Source organism: Nycticebus coucang, chromosome 22 (assembly GCF_027406575.1).
Source record: "Nycticebus coucang isolate mNycCou1 chromosome 22, mNycCou1.pri, whole genome shotgun sequence".
Taxonomy (NCBI): Eukaryota; Metazoa; Chordata; class Mammalia; order Primates; family Lorisidae; genus Nycticebus; species Nycticebus coucang.
The window spans coordinates 42067231-42094567 of NC_069801.1; the positions used below are offsets into that span (position 1 = coordinate 42067231).

Consider the following 27337-nt stretch of genomic DNA (forward strand, 5'->3'; position numbering starts at 1 on the left):
AGCTACGGGCACCGAGACAAAGGTTTACTTTTTTGAGACCATTTCACTCTGTCACCCCTGGTGAAGTGCCATAGCCTTATAGCTTACAGCAACCTCAAACTGTTTGGGTTAAGCAATTCTCTTGCCTAGGCCTCCCAAGTAGCTGGGACTACAGGTGCTGGCCACAACACCCAGATAGTTTTACAGGCTGGGTCTTGCTGTGTCTCAGGCTGGTCTAGAAGCTGTGAACTCAGGCAGTGTATCTGCCTCAGCCACCCAGAGTGCTAGGGTTGCAGGCATGAGCCACCTTGCTGGACCAAAAAATAGTTTTAATTTCAAGCTTTCAAGCTCTCAGGATCTGCTTTTTCTTTCTTTTCTTTTTGTTTTTTTTGTTTTCCTGAGACAAGAGTCTTACTCTGTCCCCTTCTCTTGGGCACAGGTGATCCTCTTGCTTCAGCCTCCCAAGTAGCTGGGACTACAGTCACCCACCAAAATGCTGGGCGATTTTTAGAGAGGTCTCTGGCTCAGGTTGGTCTCAACGTTGTGAGCTCAAGCAATCCACCCGCCTTGGCCTCCTAGCATGCTATTACGGGCGTGAGCCATGGCACCCAGCTAGGATCTGCTTCTTTTCCCATTGATTCAATAGGATCTGTATACTCTGGGTCTAGAAGTCATTTTGTATAGAGCTCTTTTTTTTTTTTTTGTGGGTTTTTTTGTTTGGCCGGGGCTGGGTTTGAACCCGCCACCTACGGCATATGGGACCGGTGCCCTACTCCTTGAGCCACGGGCACCGCCCTAGAGTTCTTTTTTGTTGTGCTTTCTAGACAACTCTGGCAGTCAGTATTTCACTTAGAGGTATCTTCACCCCCTTAAATACCTAAAAGCTGTGTTGTGGGTTTTTTTTTTTTTTTTTTGAGACAGTCTGTAGCTGTCTCCTGGGTAGAGTGCCCAGGTGTCACAGCTCACAGCAACCTCAAACTATTGGGGTTAAGCAATTCTCTTGCCTCAGCCTCCCAAAATAGCTGGGACTACAGGCACCCAGTACAATGCCCAGCTATTTTTTGTTGTTGTAGTTGTTGCTGCAGTAGCCATTGCAGTAGCTGGTCCGGACTGGGTAAGAACCTTCCAGCGTTGGTGTATGTGGCCGGCTCCCTACCCACTGAGCTACAGGTGCTGCCAGGTGTTTGTTTTTTCTTTAAAGAGATAAAAGTATATCTATCAGTGGCTAGGGTGCTGGCCACGTACACTGTGGCTGATGAGTTCTAACCCGACCTGGGCCTGCCAAACAACGATAACTATAACCAAAAAATAGCCAGGCATTGTGGTGGGTGCCTGTAGTCCCAACTACTTGAGAGGCTGAGGCAAGAGAATCGCTTAAGCCCAAGAGTTTGAGGTTTCTGTGAGCTGTGATGCCACTGCTCTCTACCGAGGGTGACATAGTGAAATTTTGTCTCAAAAAAAAAAAAAAAAAAAAAAGGGGAACAAAAGTATGCACCTAACATCTCTACAGATTTTTTTTTTTTTTTTTTGCAGTTTTTGGCCAGGGCTGGGTTTGAACCCACCACCTCTGGTATATGGGGCTAGCGCCCTACTCACTGAGCCACAGGTACCACCCATCTCTACAGATTTTCAAGTGTCATTTGTGTTTGACCAGTTAGATCATTAGCGAACTGGTCTCCAGTTTCCAGATAGGTTATATACAGAATGATTATGTATGTGCAGCTGGAAAAGACAATACATCATTTAAATTTTCCTTCCCAGGTCTGGTCGGATGAGTTACCCCTGTAGTCCTAGCACTCTGGGAAAGTGAGGCAGGCACTTGTCTTCAGCTCAAATTTGGAGACCAGCCTGAGTAAAATAGACCCTATCTCTTTTTTTTTTTTTTTTTGGAGACAGAGCCTCAAGCTGTCACCCTGGGTAAAGTGCTGTGGCATCACAGCTCACAGCAATCTCCAACTCCTGGGCTCAAGCAATTTTTCTGCCTCCGCCTCCCAAGTAGCTGGGACTAAAGGCACCCGCCACAACACCTGGCTACTTTTTTTTCGTTGCAGCCGTCATTGTTGTTTGGCGGGCCAGGCTGGAGTTATGTTTTTTTTTTTTTTGAAGACAGTTTCACATTATCGCTCACAGTAACCTCCAACTCCTGGACTTAAGCTATTCGCTCGCCTTAGCCTCCCAAGTAGCTGGGACTACAGGCGCCTGCCATAATGCCCGGCTATTTTTTGTTGCAATTCTCATTGCTGTTTTAGCATGTTGGGGCTGGGTTCGAACCTGCCCCCCACAGTATATGGGGCTAGTGCCCTATTCACTGAGCCACAGGCACCCCAAATCTTGGGCTTAAGCGATTCTTCTGCCCCAGCCTTCCAAGTAGTGACTATAGGCACCTGCCACAATGCCCGACTGTTTTTTGGTTGCAGTTGTCATTTTTGTTTAGCAGGCCTAGGCAGGGCTCCCACGCACCAGCCTGGGTGTCTGTGACTGGCGCCCTACTCAGTGAACTATGGTTGCCGAGCCCCCGGGCTGGATTCAAATCTGCTAGCTCAGGTGTATGTGGCTGGCGCCTTAGCCACTTGAGCCACAGGCACTGAACTGACCCTATCTCTTTTTTATTTTATTATTATTTTTTTTTTGTAGAGACAGTTTCACTTTATGGCCCTCGGTAGAGTGCCATGGCATCATACAGCTCACAGCAACCTCCAACTCCCGGGCTTAAGCGATTCTCTTGCCTCAGCCTCCCGAGTAGCTGGGACTACAGGCGCCCGCCACAACGCCCGGCTATTTTTTTTTTTTGGTTGCAGTTCAGCCGGGGCCAGGTTTGAACCCGCCACCCTCGGTATATGGGGCCGGCGCCTTACCGACTGAGCCACAGGCGCCGCCCCTGACCCTATCTCTTATAAAAATAGAGAAATTAGCCTGGTGTCATGGTGGGCCCCTATAGTCTCAGTTACTCTGGAGGTTGAGGCAGGGGTCTCACTTGAACCCACAATTTGAGGTTGACACCATATAGCACTCTAGGTCCAGGAGACAAAGTGAGACTCTGTCTCATATAATACATAACAAATAAATTTTGCTTCCCATAATCAATTTGTTTATTTTTAGAGATACTATGTCACTATGAGCTATAACTGTACCCTGCACCAGGCTGGAGTGCAGGGTACAGTTATAGCTCACTGCAACCTTAAATCCTGGGCTCAAGCCATCTTCCCAAGTATCTAGGAGCATAGGCCTGTACCACCACACCCAGTTCTTCCCATCATAACTTAGAAACTAAAACTGAGCAATGGTATGTTCTGAGGAGTTTTTTGGTTTAATTATTTACTTTATAATTTTTTTTTTTTTCCGGAGACACAATCTCACTATGTTGGCCTCAAGAGTGCTATGGCATCATAGCTCACAGCAACCTGTAACTAACTCTTGGGCTTAACTGATTCTCTTGCCCCAGCCTCCCAAGTAGCTGGGACTATAGGCCCTTACCACAACACCCAGCTATTTTTGTTGTTGTTGATGTTGTTATTGTACTTGTCCTTGTTTAGCAGGCCAGGGCCAGGTTCAAACCCGCCAGCCCCAGTGTATGTGGCGGGAGCCCTAACTACTGACCTACGGGCACTGAGCCTTAATTAATAATTCTTTGGAGTCAGAGTCACTCTGTTGCCTGGAGTAGGGTGCCATGACTTCAGCTTGGCTCACAGCAACCTCAAACTCCTGGGTTCAAGCAATCCTACTGCCTCAGTCTACCGAGTAGCTGAACTTACAGGTGTGTGCTGCCGCTCTTAGCTAACTTTTCTATGTTTAGTAGAGGTGGCACCTCACTTCTCAGGCTTGTCTTGGATTCCTAGCCTCAAGAGATCCTTCATTGTTGGCCTCCCAGAGTGCTAGGATTACAAGCCTGAGCTACCACGGACAGCTTATTGAATTTATTTATTTGAGACAGAGCCTTGGTATATGGGGCCGGTGCCCTACTCACTGAGCCACAGGCACCGTCCCCTTCCCTTATTTATTTATTTTTTTTTTGGATTTTGGCCGGGGCTAGGTTTGAACCCGCCACCTCTGGCATATGGGACCGGCGCCCTACACCTTGAGCCACAGGCGCCACCCCCCTTCCCTTATTTTTTAAAGTTTTGAGATATGGTCTGTGTTGGGAGGGCTAAAGTGCAGTGGTGACATCATAGCTCACTGCATCCTCCGATTCCTGGATTCAAATGATCTTCCTTATAGTTGTGTGTGCTACTATGTCCCTCCCCATGTCTGGCTAATTTTTCTTTTTCTTTTCTTTTCTTTCCTTTTCTTATTTTATTTTTTGAGACAGTCTCAAGCTGTCATCCTGGGTAGAGTGTTGTTGCGTCACAGCTCACAGCAATGTCAAACTCTGGGGCTTAAGCAATTCTCTTGCCTCAGACTCTCAAGTAGCTGAGACTATAGGCACCCGCCACAACACCCAGCTATTTTTTCGATGTAGTTGTCATTGTTGTTCAGCAGGCCCGGGCTGTAATCCAGACTGCTAGCTCTGGTGTATATGGCTGGTGTCCTAGCCGCTGAGCTACAGGCGCCGAGCCTGGCTGATTTCTGTATTTTTGGTAGAGAAGGGTCTCTCTCTTACTTAGGTGGTCTCAAAACTTTTTTTTTCTTTTTTTTTTTTTTGAGCCAGAGTTTCACTATGTCATCCTCAGTGCTTTGGTATCACAGCAATTTCAAACTCTTAGGCTTAAGCAATTCTCTTGCCTCAGCGTCCCAAGTAGCTAGGACTACAGGTACCTGCCACAATTTCTGGTTATTTTTAGAGACAGGGTCTTGCTCTTTCTCAGGTTGGTCTCGAACCTGTGAGCTCAGGCAGTCCACCTGCCTTGGCCTCCTACAGTGCTAGGATTACAGGTGTGAGCCTTTGTACCCTGCCTTGTTTCGTTTTTTTTTTTTTTTTTTGAGACAGAGCCTTAAGCTCTTGCTCACAGCTCATAGCAACCTCCAACTCCTGGGCTTAAGTGATTCTCCTGCCTCTGCCTCCCAAGTAGCTGGAACTATAGTCACCTGCCACAACGCCCAGCTATTTTTTGGTTGCAGCCCACATTGTTTGGCAGGCCTGGGCTGGATATGAACCCTCAAGCTCAGCCTTAGCCACTTGAGCCACAGGTGCTGAGCCTCTTTTTTTCTTTTTGAGACAGTCTCAAGCTGTTGCCCTGGGGTAATACCTTACAGCAACCTCCAACTCTTGGGCTGAAGTGATCCTCTTGCCTCGGTTTTTCTTTCTTGCTTTTTTTTTTTTTTTTTTTTTTTGCGATTTTTGGCTGGGACTGGGTTTGAACCCACCACCTTCAGTATATGAGGCCGGCGCCCTACTCTTTTGAGCCACAGGCACCGCCCGAGACAGTGTCTCACTTTTGATTGAACTTGCCAGTGCAAGGAATACACCTGCTTGTGCCTCCCAGTGTGCTAGAATTACAGGCCTAAGCCACTGAGCCCAGCCTCTCTCTCTTTTTTTTTTTTTTTTTGTGGAGACAGTGTTTCATTTTGTCGCCCTCAGAGTGCTGCAGTGTCATAGCTCACAGCAACTTTCAACTCCTGGGCTTAGGTTATTTTCTTGGCTCAGCCTCCCAAGTAGCCCGGACTACAGGTGCCCGCCACAACACCCAACTATTTGTTGTTGTTTGGCCAGGGCTGGGTTGGAACCCGCTACCCTCTGTATATAAGGCCGACACCCTACCCACTGAGCCACATGCGCTGCCTTTGTTTTATAGAGGTTGGGTGTCTCTGTTGTTGCCCAGGCTAGACTTGTTCAAGCAGTCCTTTTGCCTGAGCCTCCTGAGTTGCTGGGACTACTAACAAGAAGCACAGCCCTAGTCTTGCTTAGCATTGGTTTTGATACCACCTTCACTGCTTCAGTAGGTGATGGTGGACCATAACTTTTATCATCTGTAGGAAGCCCCAGTTTGGCTTCAGTTCCCTCAAGCCACCTAAATAATATGTATATTTCATTATCTAAATGATAAAAAAAATCCTGGCTCTTGGTATTGGTAGCTTCCTAACTAGTTCTTAACCTGTTTTTTTTTTTTTTTTTTTTAAGGCAGTCTCACTGTGTTGCCCTTGGTAGAGTGCTATGGTGTCACAGCTCACAGCAACCTCAAACTATTGGGCTCAGGCTAGGCACCTGTAGCTCAAGAGGCTATGGTGCCAGCCACATACACCAGAGCTGGTGGGTTCGAATCCATCCTGGGCCTGCCAAACAACTACAACCAAGAAATAGCTGGGTATTGTGGTGGGTGCCTATAGTCCCAGTTACTTGGGAGGCTGAGGCCAGAGAATCGCTTGAGCCCAGGAGTTGGAGGTTGCTGTGAGCTGTGATACTACGGCACTCTGCCCAGGGCAATAGCTTGAGGCTCTGTCTCAAAAAGAAAAAAAAAAAAAAGAAACTCTTGGGCTGAAGTGATTCTCTTGCCTTAGCCTCCAAAGTAGTTGGGACTACAGGTGCCTGCCACAATACCTGGCTATTTTTTGTTGCAGTTGTGATTGTTATTTTTTTTTTTGTTGTTGTTGTTTTTTTTTGTTTAACTTTGTTAGAGACTCACTGTTTTAGAGTCTCACTTTGTCACCCTTGGTAGAGTGCTGTGGCATTACAGCTCACAGCAACCTCCAGCTCTTGGGCTTAGGCGATTCTCTTGCCTCAGCCTCTGGAGTTAGCTGGGACCACAGGTGCCCACTGCAATGCCTGGCTATCTTTTTTTTGTTGTTGCAGTTTGGCCTGGGCTGGGTTCGAACCCACCACCGTTGGTATATGGGGCCACTCACTGAGCCATAGATACCACCCCCCCCCTTTTTTTTTTTTTTAGACACAGAGTCTAAGTTTGTTGCCCTTGGTAGACTGCTGTGGCATCACAGCTCACAGCATCCGTCACCTCTTGGATTTAGGCAATTCTCTTGCCTCAGCCTCCTGAGTAGCGGGGACTACAGGCACCCACCACAATGCCCGGCTATTTTTTTGTTGCAGTTGTCATTGTTGCTTTAGCTGGCCTGTGCCAGGTTTGAACCCACCAGCCTAGGTGTATGTGGCCGGGGACAACAACACCCGACTATTTGTTTGTGGTTGTTTGACCAGGGCTGGCTTGGAACCCACCACCCTCGGTATATGGGCATGCTACTCAGTAAGCCAAAGGTTCCGCGACCCCCCCCCCCCCAGTTCCCCAGTTCCCCAGTTGTCATTGTTTAGTTGGCACGGGTGGGTTCGAACCTGCCACCCTTGGTGTATGTGGCTAGCGCCGAAACCACTGTGCTACAGGTGCCACGCCAACCTTTTTGTTATTATAAAAAATGTTTGTCCTGGGCGGCGCCTGTGGCTAAAGGAGTAGGGCTCCGGTCCCATATGCCGGAGGTGGCGGGTTCAAACCTAGCCCTGGCCAAAAAATAAACAAAAAAATGTTTGTCCTGCAGTGGTATGGAGGAAACTCGGTTTGAAGGAGAAGTCTTATGGACTGCATTGACTTTTGGCTTAGCTATCTTATTGCTGAGCTTCTTATTCTTGGCATTAGAAGAAAAAGGTGTTGGGCAGCACCTGTGGCTCAAAGGAGTGGGGCGCTGGCCCTATATGTGGGAGGTGGCAGGTTCAAACCCAGCCCTGGCCAAAAACTGCCAAAAAAAAAAAGAAGAAGAAAAAAATGTCAAAGTAAAAGTAAGTTATTTAGGTCAATAGTAGTCTGTGGAGTAAAATTTTCAGGGTTGTGACTATTTCCACATATACTTTGTTTCATTTTTTGTTGGTGTGAGGCTCTGTTGGTGCTCACTTTTTGGCTGGTTAAGATAATTTCCTGTGAGTTAGCTTCATAGAATTAGGAGGAATTAATGTCATTGTAATTAGAATAGATTTGTATGAATGCTTTAGCCAGAGTATCTGTGTTTCTATGTTTTGGTAGAGTGGAGGGGTTAGGTTGCTTATGAGCTTAAATGTGTGAATGGGAAAAGGATTCAATTGGTAAGTGTATGAAAAAATATACTGTGTTTAGAAGTTGTTTTTTTTTTTGGGGGATGTTGACCTTTTTTATTTTAGGAAAGGAAGGTAAAAATGAGAGATTTTACATTCTAAGAGGCAAAACTTGTTTCTTCTTTCAGTCAGAATAGTGGCACTAAGGGAGTATTAGAAACTCTGACTCCAACTTCTACCCTGTTTCCCCGAAAATAAGACAGTGTCTTATTTTAAGGTGTGCTCCCAAAGATGCGCTAGGTCTTATTTTCAGGGAATGTCTTACCTTTCCTGTAAGTAAGTCTTATTTTCGGGGAAACAGGGTAGGTATTGGGTGGTAACTGGACAGTGAATACATGCGAGGCTGATATGGTGGGATTCTGTCCCCAGGGGTACTTTGGCATTTGGATGCATCCAGTTGAGGTGTATCAGTACTGAGCCTGTGTGTGGTGCTATGCACCTGTAGTCCCAGCTACTCCACAGGCTTAAGTGGGAGTATTATTTGAGCTCAGAGTTGGAGGTGACCTGTGAACCTGCCACTGCACTCCAGCGTGGGCAAAGTGAGACCCTATCCAAAGTAAAATGGAGGATTTCTTGGGAAACTTCAACTCCCAAGAAGCAATGAGAAGCAAGGCGGAAGTCACTGCTTTTTGGTTGGCCCCTCTCGGTCCAGTATTGGAAATGGGTGCTTACATTGTAATAATACGACGTCCTCCAGCCACCCGAAAGGGGCCGATAGCCATTGTTACTCCTATTGGAGCCCCGCCCCTTGGGAAAAAAAGCTGTTTAGAAGATTATAGTTGGGTGGGAGAAGGAGAGTGATGCAGAAAAATAAAATGGGTATATGCTAGAATTATTTCTGAATAAGATAAATAAGGCCTCGTGCTGTTTGGATGTAGTGGTTTGTTTATCCCCAGGAAATCTCATGTTGAATTCTGATCCCAAGTGCAATAGTGCTGAGAGGTGGGGCCCAGTGGGAAGGGGTTCAATGGTAAGGGTGGCCCCCTCATGAATGTCTTGGTACCATTCCTGCTGTAGTGAGTTCTTGCTCTGGTGAGACAGATTAGTTCTTTAGAGAATGAGTTATAAAGATAGGACACCCCATGGATTTGGTTAATCTTTGCACATTCCCACTTCCCCTTTGACTTTGTCCACCATGGTGTTATTTTATTAATTTTGTGTTTTTTTTTTTTTTTTTTTTTTTTTTTTTTGAGACATAGTCTGAAGCTGTTGCCTTGGGTAGAGTGCTGTAGCATCATATCTCACAGCAACTTCCAACTCTTGGGCTCAAGTGATCTTCTTGCCTCAGTTTTTCTATTTTTAGTAGAAACGGGAGTCTTGCTTTTTGCTCAGGCTGGTCTGGAACCCGTGAGCTCAAGCTATCCACCCACCTCAGCCTCCTAGAGTACTAGGATTTTAGGTATGAGGTACCATGCCAGCATGTCCACCATGTTATCACATAGCACAAAAGCCCTTACCAGAAGCTAAGCAGATGCTAGTGCTGTGTTTCTTGTATAGTTTATACAATTGTGAGTCAAATAAATATCTTTTTTTTTTGAGACATACTTTCACTATGTCACCCTCGGTAGAGTGCCATCACTGCGCCCTATAACCTCAAACTCTTGGGGTTAAGTGATCCTCTTGCCTGAGCCTCCCAAGTAGCTGGCCAGGACTATAGGCGCCCACCAGAACATCCGGCTATTTTCTGGTTGCTGTTGTGATTGTTGTTTAGGTGTCCCGGGCCAGGTCGGAAGCTACCAACCTCCGTGTCTGTGGTCAGCGCCCTACCTACTGAGCTACAGGCGCTGCCATAAATATCTTCATTACAAGCTGTTGAATCTCAGATACTCTGTTGTAGAATAGTAACACTACATGGACTAAGACACCTTACTAATCATGATGTCTGTTAGCCTTGGTAGGTTACAAATTGATGTTATTTGAATATACACATCCAAAAAGTATTCTTTTGGATACTCACTTTAAAAACTGAGGTACAACCTGTGGTGTTTACAAAAAACTGTTCCAACTAATAATAAAAGAATTCATTAAAGGAGCGTTACCTGTGGCTCAGTGAGTAGGGCGCTGGCCTCATATACCCAAGGTGGCAGGTTCAAACCCAGCCCCGGCCAAACTGCAACAAAAGATAGCTGGGCGTTGTGGCGGGCGCCTGTAGTCCCAGCTACTCAGGAGGCTGAGGCAAGAGAATTGCCTAAGCCCAAGAGCTGGAGGTTGCTGTGAGCTGTGATGTCACAGCACTCTACTGAGGGCAACAGAGTGAGACTATCTCTTAAAAAAAAAGAATTCATTAAAGTTTTTAGGTAAAAAACAGTTGCCATTCGTGCATTAACAAGGAGTGATCTGAAAAAGAAGTTTTTAAAAAAAAAAAAAAGTTACATTAACAACGCCAGCCAGGCTCAGTGGCTCTACCTGTAATCCTAGCACTCTGGAAGGCCAGGGTAGGTGGATTGCCTGAGCTGAGGAGTTTGAGACCAGCCTGAGCAACAGTGAGACCTTGTCTCTACTAAAAACAGAAAAACTAGCTGGTCATAGTGGTGCACAGCTTTAGTCCCAGCTACTTGAGACGCTGAGGATTAATTGCTCAAGCCTAAGAATTTGAGGTTACAGTGAGCTGTGAATGTCATGCCATTCTACCCAGGGTGACAGAGTAAGACTATCTAAAAAAATGCAATCAGAAGCAATAAAAAGTTATTATTTAGAGACAGTCTTAACTGTCACCCTGGGTAGAGTGCCCTAGTATAGCACACAGCAACCCCAGACAAACTCTTGGGTTCAAGTGATCCTCTTGCATGAGTGAGACTCCTAAGTTGCTGGAAGTACTCCGCAAAGAAAGAATAAAATTTTGAGGAATGAATCTAACCAAGGAGGTGTAAGACAAAAGTTGAACACAAAATATAAGACATTGCTAAAAGACAATTTTGATATGAGGACAATTAATGACAATTAAGGTCATGTGGGGGGAAGGAAAAGCAGAGAGCAGGAAGGAGGGAGAGGGGTGGGGCCTATGTGTATGCCACACCTTCTGGGGGCAAGACATGATTGCAAGAGGGACTTTACCTAAGAAATGCAATCAGTGTAACCTGGCTGATAGTACCCTCAATGAATCCCCAACAATTAAAAAAAAAGACATTGGGCGGCGCCTGTGGCTCAGTCGGTAAGGCGCCAGCCCCATATACCGAGGGTGGCGGGTTCAGACCCGGCCCTGGCCAAACTGCAACCAAAAAATAGCCGGGCGTTGTGGCGGGCGCCTGTAGTCCCAGCTACTTGGGAGGCTGAGGCAAGAGAATCGCTTAAGCCCAGGAGTTGGAGGTTGCTGTGAGCTGTGTGAGGCCACGGCACTCTACCGAGGGCCATAAAGTGAGACTCTGTCTCTACAAAAAAAAAAAAAGACATTGCTAAAAGAAATTAAAGTAGACACAAAAAGTGGAAAGGCATCCTTTATTCATGGATTGGAAGATTTAATCATGACATGCTCATACTATCCAAAGTTATTTACAGATTGAACACAATCCTTGTCAAAATCTCTACAGCACATTTTGCAGAAGTAGAAAAATTCATCTATAAGTGTATATGGAATCTCAAGGGACGCTGAATAGCCACAGTAATACTGAAAAAGAAAATGTGATTTCACACTTCCTGCCTTGAAAACTTACAAAGCTATAGTAATCAAAGCAGTTTGGCACTGGTATAAAGATAGACCCATGGAATAAAATATCCCATCCCAGATATAAACCTTTGTCAAATGATCTTTCTTTGACAAGGGTGTCAAAAATCACAGAATGGAGAAAGAACAGTCTTTTTTTTTTTTTTTGAGCTAGGTTCTCACTTCGTTGCCCAGGCTAGAATGCCATAGCCTCAGCCTAACACACAGCAACTTCCATCTCTGGCTCAGGCAATCCTCCTGCCTCAGCTTCCCAAATACCTAGGGCTACAGGAATCTGCCGTAACACTTGGCTAAATTTTCAATTTTATATGTGTGTGTGTGTATATGTGTATACACACACATACATATATATATACTTTTTTTTTTTTTGGTGAGATAGTCTCACTTGCTCACCCTTGGTAAGAGTGCTGTTGCATCTTAGCTCACAGCAACCTCAAACTCCTGGATACTTAACTGTATTTATTGATACTGTTTACAAGATGAATTATGTGTCTGAAATGGTGAACTGCAGGTATACATGTGGTACATATCAAGCAACTGGACTTTTACAGTTGTGATATGACTTTGCTTCTTGAGTTATTTTCCACCATTACTGGCAACATTTTTTTTTCCTAATCAAGTGAAGCAGTAGGAGTGGAGAACTACCCTGTTTCCCCGAAAATAAGACCTACTTACAGGAAAGATAAGACATCCCCTGAAAATAAGACCTAGCGCATCTTTGGGAGCACACCTTAGAATAGTCTTATTTTTGGGGAAACAGAGTAGTGCCATTTGAAATGGCTCCTATGACATTAATCAAGGCTTATAGTATTACACTAAACATGAAAAATACTTGAGAACTGAAGAGATCACTCACATTGCAATTCACAATTTACTGGGGAGACTAACTTGCACATGGGGAGATAATTAGTGTCACAGCATGATACTTGAGCTCATTGCATTAGCAATAGGAGGTGGCTGCAAATTCTTTACAATAGTATAGTACATGCTGTGGTTAATTTTATGCAACCATGATTTAAGGCTGCATCTTTACTGTCTTTTTTTTCTTTTTTTAGAGACAGAGTCTCACTTTGTCACCCTTGGTAGAGTGCTGAGGCATCACAGCTCACAGCGACCTCCAGTTCTTGGGCCTAAGTGAGTCTCTTGCCTCAGCCTCCCTAGTAGGTGGAATCACAGGCACCCTCCACAATGCCCCTCTATTTTTTGGTTGTAGCTGTCATTGTTGTTTGGTGGGCCAGGGCTGGATTTGAACCCGCCAGCTCAGGTGTATGTGGCTGGCACCTTAGCAGCTTGAGCCATAGGTGCTGAGCCTAAATTTTAACTTTTTAAAATTTGTGTATAGGCCAGGTGCAATCGCTCATGCCTGTAATACCAGCACTCTGGGAGGCCAAATATTTTATGGTAGTAAATAAGATAGATCACTGTCTATGTATACTCTTCACAACACACCTAAAGTTTTCTTTTACTTTTTCTTTTTTTTTTTTTTTTTTTTGAGATAGTCTCATTGGTCACCCTGAGTAGTGTGTCATGGCATCCCAGCTCACAGCAATCTCTGACTGTTGGACTCTAGTGATTCTCTTGCCTCAGCCTCCCCAGTAGCTGGGACTACAGGTACCTGCCACAACACCTGGCTCAGGGTCTTGCTCTTGCTTAGGCTGGTCTGGAACTTCTGAGTTCAAGTAATCCTGTCTCAGTCTCCAGAGTGCTAAGATAACAGGAGACAGCCACCACGCCTGGTCTACTTTTTTTTTTAACTTTTAAAGAACTTTGGGTTGGGCCTGGTGGCTCATGCCTATTTATAATCCTAGCACTCTGGGTGGCTGAGATAGGAGTATCCCTTGAGATTGGGAGTTTGAAACCAACCTGAGCAAGATAGAGGTCCTATCTATATCCAGGCATCATGGTGGGAGCCTGTAGTCCCAGCTTCCCAGTAGGCGGAGGCATAAGGATCTCTTGAGCCCAGGAGTTTGAGGTTGCTTTGAGCTAGGCTGAGGCCAAACCCCTCTAGTGTGAATGACAGAAAGAGCTATCATGCCTGGCTCCGTGCTTATTATAGATTGGGTGTTCAGGGATGGAAGGCCAGATATAGCAGAGAAACTTCGTTGGGTATGAAAATATGTTGATTGTTTTGGTGCTTGCTGAAGGGGGTTTTCCAGTCTGTTGTGTCTGCTCAATGAATGCCTGCTTGGAATTAAGGTGGAGTGGAGTATGATATGGAAGATTTTGAGGATTGGTAGAAAGAGGAAGTGGTAATTTTGGAGAGTCAAACAATAAATAACCTGTGGAGGATGGTGCCTGTGGCTCAGCGGGCAGGGTGCCAGCCCCATATACTGAGGGTGGCGGGTTCAAACCTGGCCCCAGCCAAACTGCAACAAAAAAATAGCCGGGCGCTGTGGCAGGTGTTTGTAGCCCCAACTACTGGGGAGGCTGAGGCAAGGGAATGGCCCACGCCCGGGAGTTGGAGGTTGCTATGAGCTGTGTGATGCCATGGCACTCTACCAAGGGCGAAAAAGTGAAACTCTGTCTCTAACCCCTTCCCCCCCCACAAAAAAAAATTAATATCCTGTGGAAATAGGTTAGAGTTGCCAGCCAATGTTGAGTATTTTATTATTATTATTATTTTTTTTTTTTTGCAATCTTTTGTCCAGGGCTGGGCTTGAACCCGCCACCTCCAGCATATAGGGCCAGCACCGTACTCCTTTGAGCCACAGGCGCCGCCCAAGTATTTTATTTTATTTTTTTTAATTTAAATTTAATTTAATTTGAGAAAGAGTCTCACTTTGTTGCTCAGGGTAGTGCTGTGGCGTCACAGCTCACAGCAACCTTAGACTCTTGGGCTTAACCGATTCTCTTGCTTCAGCCTCCCAAGTAGCTGGGACTAGAGGTGCCTGCCTCAGTGCCTGGCTATTTTTTGGTTATAGTCATTGTTTTTTGGTGGGCCTGGGCTGGATTCGAACCTGCCAGATCCGGTCCATGTGGCTGGTGCCCTCGCTGCTTGAGCTATAGGTGCCAAGCCAATGCTCCGCTATTTTTACAGGCGGGGGTCCTGCTCTAGCTCAGGCTAGTCTCTAACTCTCTGAACTCAGGCATTCAATGCGCCTCCGCCTCCCAGAGTGCTGGGATTACCGACCTGAGTCACTTCACCCAGCCTGGTTTCTGGATTTAAAATAGCCTTCTCCAGATGAATTGTTAAATAATTGTCCCTTGATTTCCTCTACTATTCTTTTTTGGTGGTGGTTATTGTTGCAGTTTTGGTTGGGCTGGGCTTGAACCCACTTCATTTCAAGTATATGGGGCCGGCGCCCTGTTCACTGAGCCACAAGGCACCACCCAGTTCCTCTACTATTCTTGTAGAGGAAATTTATTCTAAAAATTTATAATGTGGCTCAAGCAGCTAAGGCGCTGGCCACATATACCAGAGCTGGCGGGTTTGAATCTAGCTTGGGCCTGCCAAACAATAATGACAACTACAATAAAAAAATAGCCGGGTATTGTGGCAGGCGCCTGTAAAAACTTTCATAGTTTTTATCTACTTGGGAGGCAAGAGAATCACTTAAGCCTGGGAGTTGGAGGTTGCTGGGAGGTTTGATGCCACGGCACTCTATCCAGAGGGACAGCTTAAGGTTCTGTGTCCAAAAAAAAAAAAAGGAAAGAAAGAACTTCATAATGATTTATTCTAAAACTTCATAATGATTTTTCAAGAGAAGCAGAAATCACTTTTATGGCATAGCTTAATAGTTTTAAATATAGTAACCACCATAATGAACTTTTTTTTTGCAGTTTTTGGCCTGGGTTTGAACCTGCCACCTCCGGCATATGAGGCTGGCTCCCTACTCCTTTGAGCCACAGGTGCTGCCCCAGAATTAACATTTTTAAAAATAACTGGGTCGAATATGTAAGATATGAACATCAGTTTATGATTTTTGTTAGAATCCCAGTAGTTCTCAGTGTGGTTCTGAAACCAGCATTGTAAGCATCCCCTAGGCAATTTCTAGAAATGTAAATTTTTGGACCTTGTCTTAGACCTTATGATTCAGGAACTGTACTGGGGCTCAAGTTGGGTAGATGCTCCAAAGTGATTCCCATACTAAAGTATGACAACCAGTCAGTCAGGTGCCATGGCTTATGCCTATAATTCAGAGAATCACTTGAGGTAAGGCGTTTGAGACAAGCTTGAGCAAATGGAGATCTCATCTCAGTCTACTAAAAATAGAAAAAATTGGCTGGGCATTGGTGGTAGGTGCCTGTAGTCCAGGATACTTAGGAGGCAGAAGGATTAGTTGAGCCCAAGAATTTGAGTCTTTCATAGTTTTTTAATTTTATCTACTAGAAACTACCTTTGTACAACCATCAGGGTAGATAAAGAATAAATTTGATCACATTATAATTTTAAGTGATTCCTGACTTCAGAATAAAAATTTTATACTTACGAGGCAGGGTGATTACTTGAGCCCAGGGGATGGAGGTTACAGTGAGCTATAATGATGATAGTATACTCCAGCCTAGGTGACAGAGTCAGGCCCTACCCCACCGCCCCATTTTTTTTGTTGCGGGGAAGACGGTTTCATTCTGTCATCCTTGGTAGAGTGCGTGGTGTTACAGCTCACAGCAACCTCAAACTCTTGGGCTTAAGTGATTGTCTTGCCTCAGCCTCTCAAGTAGCTGGGACTACAGGCTCCCGCCGCAACACCCGGCTATTTTTTGGTTGTAGTTGTTATTGTTGTTTGGCAGGCCAGGCTGGATTTGAAACTGCCAGCGCTGATATATGTGGCTGGTACCCTAGCCCCTAAAAAATTTTTCTTAAGTAAAAAATTTAAAGCTTTAGGTTGGCATCAGAATAAATGATCTGGCTCCTGTATGCCTGTCTGGGTTTCTGCTTGGTTAACATTTTGTGAAGGGAAGTAGGAGGAGGAAAGTCGTAAAGATGCAGTTGTCTTGATCTTTGAGTTAATATTGTATTTAAGAAAGCATTCTCCAAAATAGGGAGGAATTAAGCTTTAATTGGCACTATGACAGTTGTGTTGGTTTTCATTTTGTTTATTTTTTTAGAGAGGGTGTCCTGTTCCATTGCGGAAGCTGATCTGAAACTTGTGGGCTTCTGCCTCAGCTTCCCAAATAGTGACCTGGCTGACAAGTTGCCTTATTCCTGACTCAGTTTGTCTGGTTAAAACTAGCTGCTACAAAATGAACAACAGATCTTACAAAGATATTGGAAAATTGTTTGGAATTGTTGAAGGGGTTTGGTAGTAGCAGAGGGGGAGGAGAAAAGTAGAGAAGATTTTCATTAGGATATGGCTGAGGCAGGAGAATGTAGTTTGTTTTTTTCTAAGACAGAGTCGCTCTTAACCTAATTAATGCCATTGGAAAAAAAATTTAAGGGACTGCACCTGTGGCTCCAAGGAGTAGGGCGCCGGTCCCATATGCCGGAGGCGGCAGGTTCAAACCCAGCCTCGGCCACAAAAAAGAAAAAAAACTTAAGGCCGGATGTGGTGGGTTATGCCCTTAGTCCCAGCGCTGTGGGAGGCCGAGGTGGGTGGATTGCCTGAGCTCAGAGGTTCAAGACCAGTATGAGCAGCAGTGAGGCAGAGTAAGACTCCGTCTCTACTAACATCAAAAACAGCCAGACATGGTGGGCGTCTGTAATCCCAGCTACTGGGGAGGCAAGGGGACAGAGCATCGCCAGAGGGAAGAACATTTAAGAAAATGAACAAAAAATCTGCAGAAGACTGAAACTGGACCCACACCTTTTACCATAAACTAAGATAGACTCTCACTGGATTAAAGATTTATTAAACTTAAGACATGAAACTATAAAAATACTAGAAGAGAGTAGAGTGTAGGGAAAACCCTTGAAGAAATCGGCCTGGGCGAGTATTTTATGAGGAGGACCCCTGGGCAATTGAAGCAGCTTCAAAAATACACTACTGGGACCTGATCAAACTAAAAAGCTTCTGCACAGCCAAGAACACAGTAAGTAAAGCAAGTAAACAGCCCTCAGAATGGGAGAAGATATTTGCAGGTTATGTCTCCGACAAAGGTTTAATAACCAGAATCCACAGAGAACTCAAACGTATAAGCAAGATAAGAACAACTGATCCTATCTCAGGCTGGGCAAGGGATTTGAAGAGAAACTTCTCTGAAGAAGACAGGCGCGTGGCCTACAGACATGAAAAAATGCTCATCATCTTTTTTTTTTTTTTGTAGAGACAGAGTCTCACTTTATGGCCCTCGGTAGAGTGCCGTGGCCTCACACAGCTCACAGCAACCTCCAACTCCTGGGCTTAAGCGATTCTCTTGCCTCAGCCTCCCGAGTAGCTGGGACTACAGGCGCCCGCCACAACGCCCGGCTATTTTTTGGTTGCAGTTTGGCCGGGGCCGGGTTTGAACCCGCCACCCTCGGTATATGGGGCCGGCGCCTTACCGACTGAGCCACAGGTGCCGCCTGCTCATCATCTTTAATCATCAGAGAAATGCAAATCAAAACTACTTTGAGATATCATCTAACTCCAGTGAGACTAGCCTATATCACAAAATCCCAAGACGAGAGATGTTGGCGTGGATGTGGAGAAAAGGGAACACTTCTACACTGCTTGTGGGAATACAAATGAATACATTCCTTTTGGAAAGATGTTTGGAGAACACTTAGAGATCTAAAAATAGATCTGCCATTCAATCCTATAATTCCTCTACTAGGCATATACCCGGAAGACCAAAAATCACACCACAACAAAGATATTTGTACCAGAATGTTTATTGCAGCCCTATTCATAATTGCTAAGTCATGGAAAAAGCCTAAGTGCCCATTGATCCACGAATGGATTAATAAATTGTGGTATAGGGCGGTGCCTGTGGCTCAAGGAGTAGGGCGCTGGTCCCATATGCCGGAGGTGGCGGGTTCAAACACAACCCCGGCCAAAAACCAAAAAATAAATAAATAAATTGTGGTGTATGTATACCATGGAATATTATGCAGCCTTAAAGAAAGATGGAGACTTTACCTCTTTCATGTTTACATGGGTGGAGCTGGAACATTCTTCTTAGTAAAGTATCTCAAGAATGGAAGAAAAAGTATCCAATGTACTCAGCCCTACTATGAAACTAATATATGGCTTTCACATGAAAGCTATAACCCAGTTACAACCCAATAGGGGGAAAGGGAGTGGGGGGAGGGGGGCAGAGGGAGGGGGATTGGTGGGATTACACCTGCGGTGCATCTTACAAGAATATATGTGAAACTTAGTAAATGTGGAATGTAAATGTCTTAGCACAATAACTAAGAAAATGCCAGGAAGGCTGTGTTAACCAGTGTGATAAAAATGTATCAAACGGTCTATGAAACTAGTGTATGGTGCCCCATGATCACATTAATGTACACAGCTATGATTTTTTTTTTTTTTTGTAGAGACAGAGTCTCACTGTACCACCCTTGGTAGAGTGCCATGGCGTCACACGGCTCACAGCAACCTCTAACTCTTGGGCTTACGCAATTCTCTTGCCTCAGCCTCCCAAGTAGCTGGGACTACAGGCGCCCGCCACAACGCCCGGCTATTTTTTTGTTGCAGTTTGGCAGGGGCTGGGTTTGAACCCGCCACCCTCGGCATATGGGGCCGGCGCCCTACTCACTGAGCCACAGGCGCCGCCCCACAGCTATGATTTAATTAAAAAAAAAAAAAATGTAGGTCATAAGACCCACATGTGACAGGTGCCCAGCCCATCCCCAGAGGAAAGGGAAGCTGCACAGAGAAGCCAAAACTCTGAACAAACAGGTCTTGCTGAGGCCCCCCATCCCAGTTTATCCCCATTGGTTCAGATTGCCTTTTTGTCCAGTCCCATCTCTAGATGACTGTGCATTTTTCATTGATCCTAAGGTTAAAAACATAACGTGTTTTTCCTGGATCTTTGGGTCTTAATTTCCAAAGGCTCCCGTGTCATGTAAAATTTTTCTTTTTTTTTGTAGAGACAGTCTCACTTTACTGCCTTCAGTAGAGTGCCATGATGTCACAGGACTCACAGCAACCTCTAGCTCTTGGGCTTCAGCGATTCTCCTGCCTCAGCCTCCCCAGCAGCTGGGACTACAGGCTCCCGCCACAACGCCCGCCTATTTTTTGGTTGCAGTTCAGCTGGGGCAGGGTTTAAACCCGCCACCCTCGGTATATGGGGCCGGCGCCCTACTCACTGAGCCACAGGCGCCACCCGTCATGTAAAATTTTGATTGAATAAATGTGTTGTGCTAAAGAAAAAAATGAACCAAAAAAAAGAGTACTGGGCGGCGCCTGTGGCTCAGTGAATAGGGCGCCGGCCCCATATGCCGAGGGTGGCGGGTTCAAACCCAGCCCCGGCCAAACTGCAACAAAAAAATAGCCGGGCGTTGTGGTGGGCGCCTGTAGTCCCAGCTACTCGGGAGGCTGAGGCAAGAGAATCGCTTAAGCCCCAAGAGCTGGAGGTTGCTGTGAGCCGTGTGACGCCACGGCACTCTACCCGAGGGCGGTACAGTGAGACTCTGTCTCTACAAAAAAAAAAAAAAAAAAAAAGAGTACTTCAAATGAAGAATGAACAAGCAAGCTGAAATTAAAAATAAAAAATAAGAGTCTCATTATGTCACCTTTGGTAGAGTACCATGGTGTCACACCTCACTGGTGCAACCCCAAACTCTTGGGCTTAAGCAATTCTCTTGCCTCAGCCTCCCAAGTAGCTGGGACAATAGCCCGCCACAATGCCTGGCTATTTTTTTGTTGCAGTTGTTATTGTTTAGCAGGCCTGGGCTGAGTTTGAACCTGGCAGCCCTGGTGTATGTGGCTGTCAAAATAATTTTTTTTAATAAAACTATCTGATATACGTAATTGACTGTCTGCAAGACTTTGTAGATACGGATAAAATAATTTTACGGTTCTGGCTTATTAATTACCTGCAGCTCAAAGCCTTTTAAGTTGTGCCTCATGCCTGTGGTTCTAGCTATGAAGTTGCTAACTATTTTCAACCCTGGGTATTTAAAAGAGTAAGAATTAAATTTGGGGGCGGCGCCTGTGGCTCAGTGAGTAGGGCGCTGGCCCCATATGCTGAGGGTGGTAGGTTCAAACCCAGCCCCGGCCAAACTGCAACAAAAAAATAGCCAGGTGTTGTGGCAGACGCCTGTAGTCCCAGCTGCTTGGGAGGCTGAGGCAAGAGAATCGCAGAAGCCCAAGAGAGGTTGCTGTGAGCCGTGTGACATCATGGCACTCTACCCGAGGGTGGTACAGTGAGACTCTGTCTCTACCAAAAAAAAAATTAAATTTGGGCCAGGTGCAGTGGCTCACTCTATATTCCTAGCATTCTGGGAGGCCAAGGTGGGTGGATTGCTTGAATTCAGGAGGTTGAGATCAGCCTGAGCAAGAGCAAGACACCATTTCTACTAAAAATGGAAAAGCTAGCCTAGTGCTGTGGCAGGCACCTGTAGACTCATACTGGAGAGGCTGAAGCAAGAGGATTGCTCCAGCCCAAGAGTGAGGTTGCTATGAAGTATGAGTACAGAGCACTCTACTCAGGTTGACAGAGTCTAAGACTATGTCTCCAAAAAAAAGACAAAAAGAAACGTGATGTTGTAAGTAAGCAATCATTTTAGTGTTTAATAAATGATAGCTTTTTTTTTTTTCTTTTGAGACAGAGTCTCACTTTGTCAGCCCTAGTAGAGTGAGTGTGGTGGCGTCATAGCTCACAGCAACCTCAAACTCTTGGGCTCAAGCCGTTCTCTTGCCTCAGCCTCCCTCTCTAAAAATAGAGAGGGACTACAGGCACCTGCCACAACGCCCATTTAATTTTTAGAGATGGGGTCTCACTCTGGCCCAGGCTTGTCTATAAGCTGTGAGCTCAGGAAATCCAACTGCCTTGGCCTCCCACATTACTGGGATTATAGGCATGAGCTATCGTGCTTCACCAGTGATAGCGCTTTCATTCCTTTATATTTTCTCTGAATATATTTAATTTTCAGGCAAAATAAGCTTCAGTTTTTTCCCCTTAATTATTCATTACAGAGTTGAAGAAGATGTTCCTGCGCCTTCTACCTCTGCAGATAAAGTGGAAAGGTAAGATTATTGACATGGTATAATCAGATTCATATCTGGAATGTAAACTATGAGCACTATGACTTGGGGGCAATTAGTTTCATTTAGTTAACTAAATGTTAAACTACTTGTCTGCATGTAATTTAGTTTTTCTAATGAGTCTTCTCCCTATTTCTTCGTTGTCTTACTCTATATTGACATGCTGCTGCTTGCTCCCCTTTTCTCCTTTATTTCCAAAATTCTGTCCATGGCTTACTGTAGCCTGAAAAGTTTTCTGTTTTCCCACGTACTTCAGGCAAGCTCCTATTAAGAGATTTGAACTCTGCCCTGGAGTGCTTTTTCTCTACATGTGTATAGCTTGCCCCCTATCTTTCTTCAGTTTTAACACTGGCAGTGTGAGGCTGGGTATGGTGGCTCACATCTGTAATCCTAAGCACTTAGGAGACCGAGGTGGGTGGACTGCCTGAACTCACAGCTTTGAGACCAGCCTGAGCCAGAGCAAGATCCCATCTCTAAAAAATAGCCCAGTGTTATGGCATGCGTCTGTAGTCCCAGCTGCTTGGGAGGCTCAGGCAAGATAATTGCTTAATCCCACAAGTTTGAGGTTGGCGTGAGCTATGACGCTGTGGCACTATACCAAGAGTGACAAAATGAGACTGTCTCGGAAAAAAGAAATGGCAATGTGGTCTTCCTAGATCAGTCAGTCTTTCTATAGCCATAGTGCCTGGAATTGTGCCCAGCAGTAGTAGGTGCCCAAGTACTGGTTGATTGAATGAATAAAATGAATTATTCTTCCAAATAACTTGGCTTTCATTAATGGAACTTGGAAATCATGCGCGCGCACACACACACACACATATCTGTAAAACATTGCACTGAAGATATTCATAATTTTGAAATTTCATCATATTCCCTTTTACTTGATTCTTCCCCAACAACCATAAACCTGCTTATAGTCACTGAAGATGACTACATTAGGTAGAATTTTTTTCTTTTCTTTTTTTTTTTTTTTTTTTTTTTTTTGAGAGAGTCCTATTTATTTTAATTTTTTTATTTTTTTTTTATTTTTTATTTTTTTGTAGAGACAGAGTCTCACTTTATGGCCCTCGGTAGAGTGCCGTGGCCTCACACACAGCTCACAGCAACCTCCAACTCCTGGGCTTAAGCGATTCTCTTGCCTCAGCCTCCCGAGTAGCTGGGACTGAGAGAGTCCTATTTATTAACCCTCGGTAGAGTACTGGGGTGTCACAGCTCACAGCAACCTCCAAATCCTTGGGCTTAGGCGATTCTCTTGCCTCAACCTCCCGAGTAGCTGGGACTACAGGCGCCCACCATAGCGCCTGGCTATTTTTTTCTTGCAGATTAGCCGGGGCTGGGTTTGAACCCACCACCCTTGGTATATGGGGCTGGCACCTTAACCCACTGAGCCACAGGTGCTGCCCCATTAGGTAGAATTTTACCTAAATAGAATAATACAGTAAGTATTTTTTTTTTTTTTTTTTTTTGGTATGGCTTTGAGATTCATCCATGTTTTCATGTGTATCAATAGTTCATTTTTATTTTATTTTTGAGACAGAGCTTCATGTTGTCGCCCTGGGTAGTGTGCCGTAGCATCACAGCTCACAGCAACCCAACTCCTGGGCTCAAGTGATTCTCCTGCCTCCACCTCCCAAGTAGCTGGGACTACAGGCGCCTGCCACAACGCCCAACTAATTTTTGGTTGCAACCGTCATTGTTTGGCAGGCCTGGGCTGGATTCCAACCAGCTAGCTCAGGTGTATGTGGCTGGCACCTTCGCCGTTTGAGCCACAGGCGTGGTGCCAATAGTTTATTTTTCTTATTGGTGAATGGTGTTCCCTAACGTAGATACGTTATAATTCATTTATCTATTTGAGTTTCCAGTTTTGGCTATTAATAAGTAGAGCTGCTATGAATATTTGCATACAAGTCTTTATATGAGCATATACTTTAAATTTTTGAGTTAATACTTAGGATTGGGCCTCGGTGCCCATATCACAGTGGTTACAGCACTGGAGACATACACCAAGGGTGGTGGGTTCGAACCCAGCTCAGGCCAACTAAACAAGAATGACAACTGCAACAAAAAATAGCCGGGTGCTGTGGTGGGTGCCTGTGGTCCCAGCTACTTGGGAGGCTGAGGCAAGAGAATCACTTAAGTCCAAGAATTTGAGGTTGCTGTGAGCTGTGACTCCATGGCACTCTACCAAGGGCAGCATAGTGAGACTGTCAAAAAGAAAAAGAAAAACCCTGTTATCCATTTCAAGTTAATTTTTTTTTTTTTTTTTTTTGTAGAGATAGAGTCTCACTTTATGGCCCTCGGTAGAGTGCCGTGGCTTCACACAGCTCACAGCAACCTCCAACTCCTGGGCTTAAGCGATTCTCTTGCCTCAGCCTCCCAAGTAGCTGGGACTACAGGCGCCCGCCACAATGCCCGGCTATTTTTTGGTTGCAGTTTGGCCGGGGCCGGGTTTGAACCCGCCACCCTCGGTATATGGGGCCGGCGCCTCACCGACTGAGCCACAGGTGCCGCCCTCAAGTTAATTTTTATATGAGATAGGAAGTAAGGATTGAAGTTTATTTAGTTTTTTTGCTTGTGGGTATCTAGTTGTTCTATCCACATTTGTTAGAAAAAAAAGTCTTCTTTTTTTTTTTGCTATTTTTGGTCAGGGCTGGTTTTGAACCCACCACCTCTGGTATATGGGGCTGGCGCCCTTATTCCTTGAGCCACAGGTGCAGCCCCCTTTGTCAAAATTTTAATTAGCCATATTACACATATGTGTCAATCCAGTTTTTTGGACTTTATTTTGTTCCATTTGAACTATTGATCCATCAGTTCACAATATCACATAGTCTTAATCTTGAAGTCAGTCTCTCGCTCTATTAATCTAACTGCTTCTTAAAGTCTCACTATGTCTCCCTTGGTAGAGTGATATTACATCAAGCAATCTCAAACTCCTGGGCTTAAGTAATTCTCTTGCATGTGGCTGGTGCCGTAACCACTGTGGTATGGGCACTGAGGTTTTTGTTGTTTTTTTTTTTATACAGAGTCTTAATAGCAACTTCAAACTCTTGGGCTCTAGCGATTCTCATGCCTCAGCCTTTTCAGGAGCTGGGACTACAGGTGCCCGAGCTAGTTTTAGACATGGGGATCTTGCTCTAGCTAAGAGCTGGTCTCAAACTCAAACTTGTGAGCTCAGGCAATCTGCCTGCCTTGGCCTCCCACAGTGCTAGGATTATAGGTGTGAGCTCCCGGCCTCGGAATCTTGCTCTTGCTTTTGCCCAGGCTGGTCTCGAAGGTGTGAGCTCAGGCAGTCCACCTACCTTGGCCTCCTAAAGTGTTAGTGTTACAGGCCTGAGCCACTGCACCCAACCTAACTGCTTCTTAATTTTAATTTTTCTTTTAGCCAGTACCCCTTACATGAATTTATAAGTTCCTTTATGATTTTTTTAATTTGTTACTTGTTTAACAAATATTTCTATTAAGATACAATATAGGCTTTGTGAGTAGATAATCCTTTATAGAAAATATTCTTTTCGTTTTTGTTTTACCAGGCCTGAGCTGGGTTCAAACCCACCACTCCTGGTGCATGTGGCCAGCTCCCTACCAACTGAGATACAGGCACTACCATATGAAAAAATACTCTAGTCAAGCTTCTGGGAATGTTGCCTTTGAGATTTCTTTTGGGCTTTTTGGGCAGTAAATAAGTGATATAGTTAATTTTACAAATTAAAGTATTATGCTCAGATGTAGCAGGCATTCAGAAAATATTGATTTAAACAGTATTTAATACTAGAAACAAATCTTTCTCTTGCAGTCTGGATGTGGATAGTGAAGCTAAGAAACTACTGGGATTAGGACAGAAACACCTGGTGATGGGTGATATTCCGGCAGCTGTTAATGCATTCCAGGAAGCAGCCAGTCTTCTGTAAGTATTCTGTGTTTCCCTATGATGTAATATTATGTTCCTAATAAATCTTGAGTTATATTTTAAAAGTTGTTTTAAGGGAGAAAAGCACAAAGAGCAAGAGTTTTAAAACATTTGACCATTGTAGCTGGGCATTGTGGCAGGTCCCAGCTACTTGGGAGGCTGAGGCAAGAGAATTGCTTAAGCCTGTAGTTCTCAACCATCCTAATGCCGCAACCCCTTAATACAGTTCCTGTGGGTACTGACCCACAGGTTGAGAACTGCTGGCTTAAGCACAAGACTTTGAGTTTGCTGTGAGCCATGATGCTACAGCACTCTACCAAGGACAAAATAATGAGACTCTGTTTCGAAAAAAAGATTTTTCTTTTTAATGTAGAAATTTATCCCTGTCGCTTTAATTGTAAGTATGAAACTGAAATATCACTGAGCAATTTTAGTCTTTGGTTTTCCTGAGTAAGGTAATATATATTCTCTTTTTTTTTTTTTTTGAGATAGAATCTCACTTTGTCACCCTCGGTAGAGGGCTGTGGCATCACAGCTCACAGCAACCTCAAACTCTTGGACTCAAGTGATACTCTTCCATCAGCCTCCTGAGTAGCTGGGACTAGAGCTACACTTGGCTAATTTTTCTTTTTTTATTAGAGATAGGGTTTTTCTCTTGATCAGGCTGGTCTTGAATTCCTCAGCTCAAGCACACCACCCTCCATGGTTGCCCAGAGTGCTGGGATTACAGGTGTCAGCCACCATACCTGGCTTGACTTTGCCAGTCTTTCATTGCTTTAAAGGTGTCTCCTTACTTTACTGTAAAGAAGTACCTCCTCCTTCCCATTCATTACTGGAGATTTCTTTTCTTCCTTTTCCCTGTCTATAGTAATAGCTAAAACATATATATGCGATTTGTATTTCTAAGTATTGTTTTCTGAACTTTTTCATAAAATTATTTAGTTCTTCAGCTTTTTGAGCAATTAATATTCCTGTTCTATAAGTGAGAACTAAGGCACTAAGTAATTGTCTAAGGTTACACAGGTAGTTACGGGTTAAAGGTAAGATTTGAACTTAGGTAGAAAGGCTTTAGTCGTAATGTTCTTTATATCATGATGCCTTTTCATTGACCTTACTCATTCTCTAGGTCCTAGCCAAAGGTCCTTTTTCTGGTCCATATTGATAACCATATTGTAGCAGGGAGATACATATTATTATTGTTATTATTATTATTATATATGTGTGTGTGGATAGATAGATTATCTAGATACAGAGTCTCACTATGTTGCCCTTGGTAGAGTGCTGTGGTGTCACAGCTCATAGGAACCTTAACCTTGGGCTTAAGCAATTCTCTTGGCCTCAGTCTCCTATGTAGCTGGGACTATAGGTGCCCACCACAATGCCCAGCTGTTTTTTGTTGTTGTTGTTGCAGTTGTCATTGCTGTTTAGCTGGCCCAGGATGGGTTTGAACCCATTAGCCTCAGTGTGTGTGGCTGGCGCCATAACCACTGTGCTGCAGCACTGAGCCAAAAGATATGTATTATTCTGAATGCAGTTTGGCCCTGAGATTATATACTTTACTGTAGCAAATTGATATTACTCAGAATATACATCGTAGATAGATGACCATGGAGCATTAACTTCATTCATTGTTTCTTAAAGTTTCTCTGACTTGCTTTAAACATAAGAGGGCGAATATTGATTTCCTAAGAGTATGTTACTGAACAAATGTCAATTTATAACTAAGGAACTAGAAATAAATGTTTTAG

General features: G+C 44.6%; 2 protein-coding genes across 3 annotated transcripts in view; one reads left to right on the forward strand and one right to left on the reverse strand.

Moving 5' to 3' along the window:
* The window catches only part of IPP (intracisternal A particle-promoted polypeptide), a 189008-nt gene that overhangs the window by 15527 nt on the left and 146144 nt on the right, over positions 1–27337 (reverse strand). The gene's annotated exons all lie outside the window — the stretch shown is intronic.
* Positions 1–27337, forward strand: part of NASP (nuclear autoantigenic sperm protein) — a 46236-nt gene that overhangs the window by 2436 nt on the left and 16463 nt on the right. For both annotated transcript variants that reach the window (XM_053575268.1, XM_053575269.1), the window contains exons 2-3: positions 21611–21661; positions 25476–25586. In XM_053575268.1, coding sequence (XP_053431243.1) covers positions 21611–21661; positions 25476–25586 — 162 coding nt within the window. The remainder of the gene's footprint in view (positions 1–21610; positions 21662–25475; positions 25587–27337) is intronic.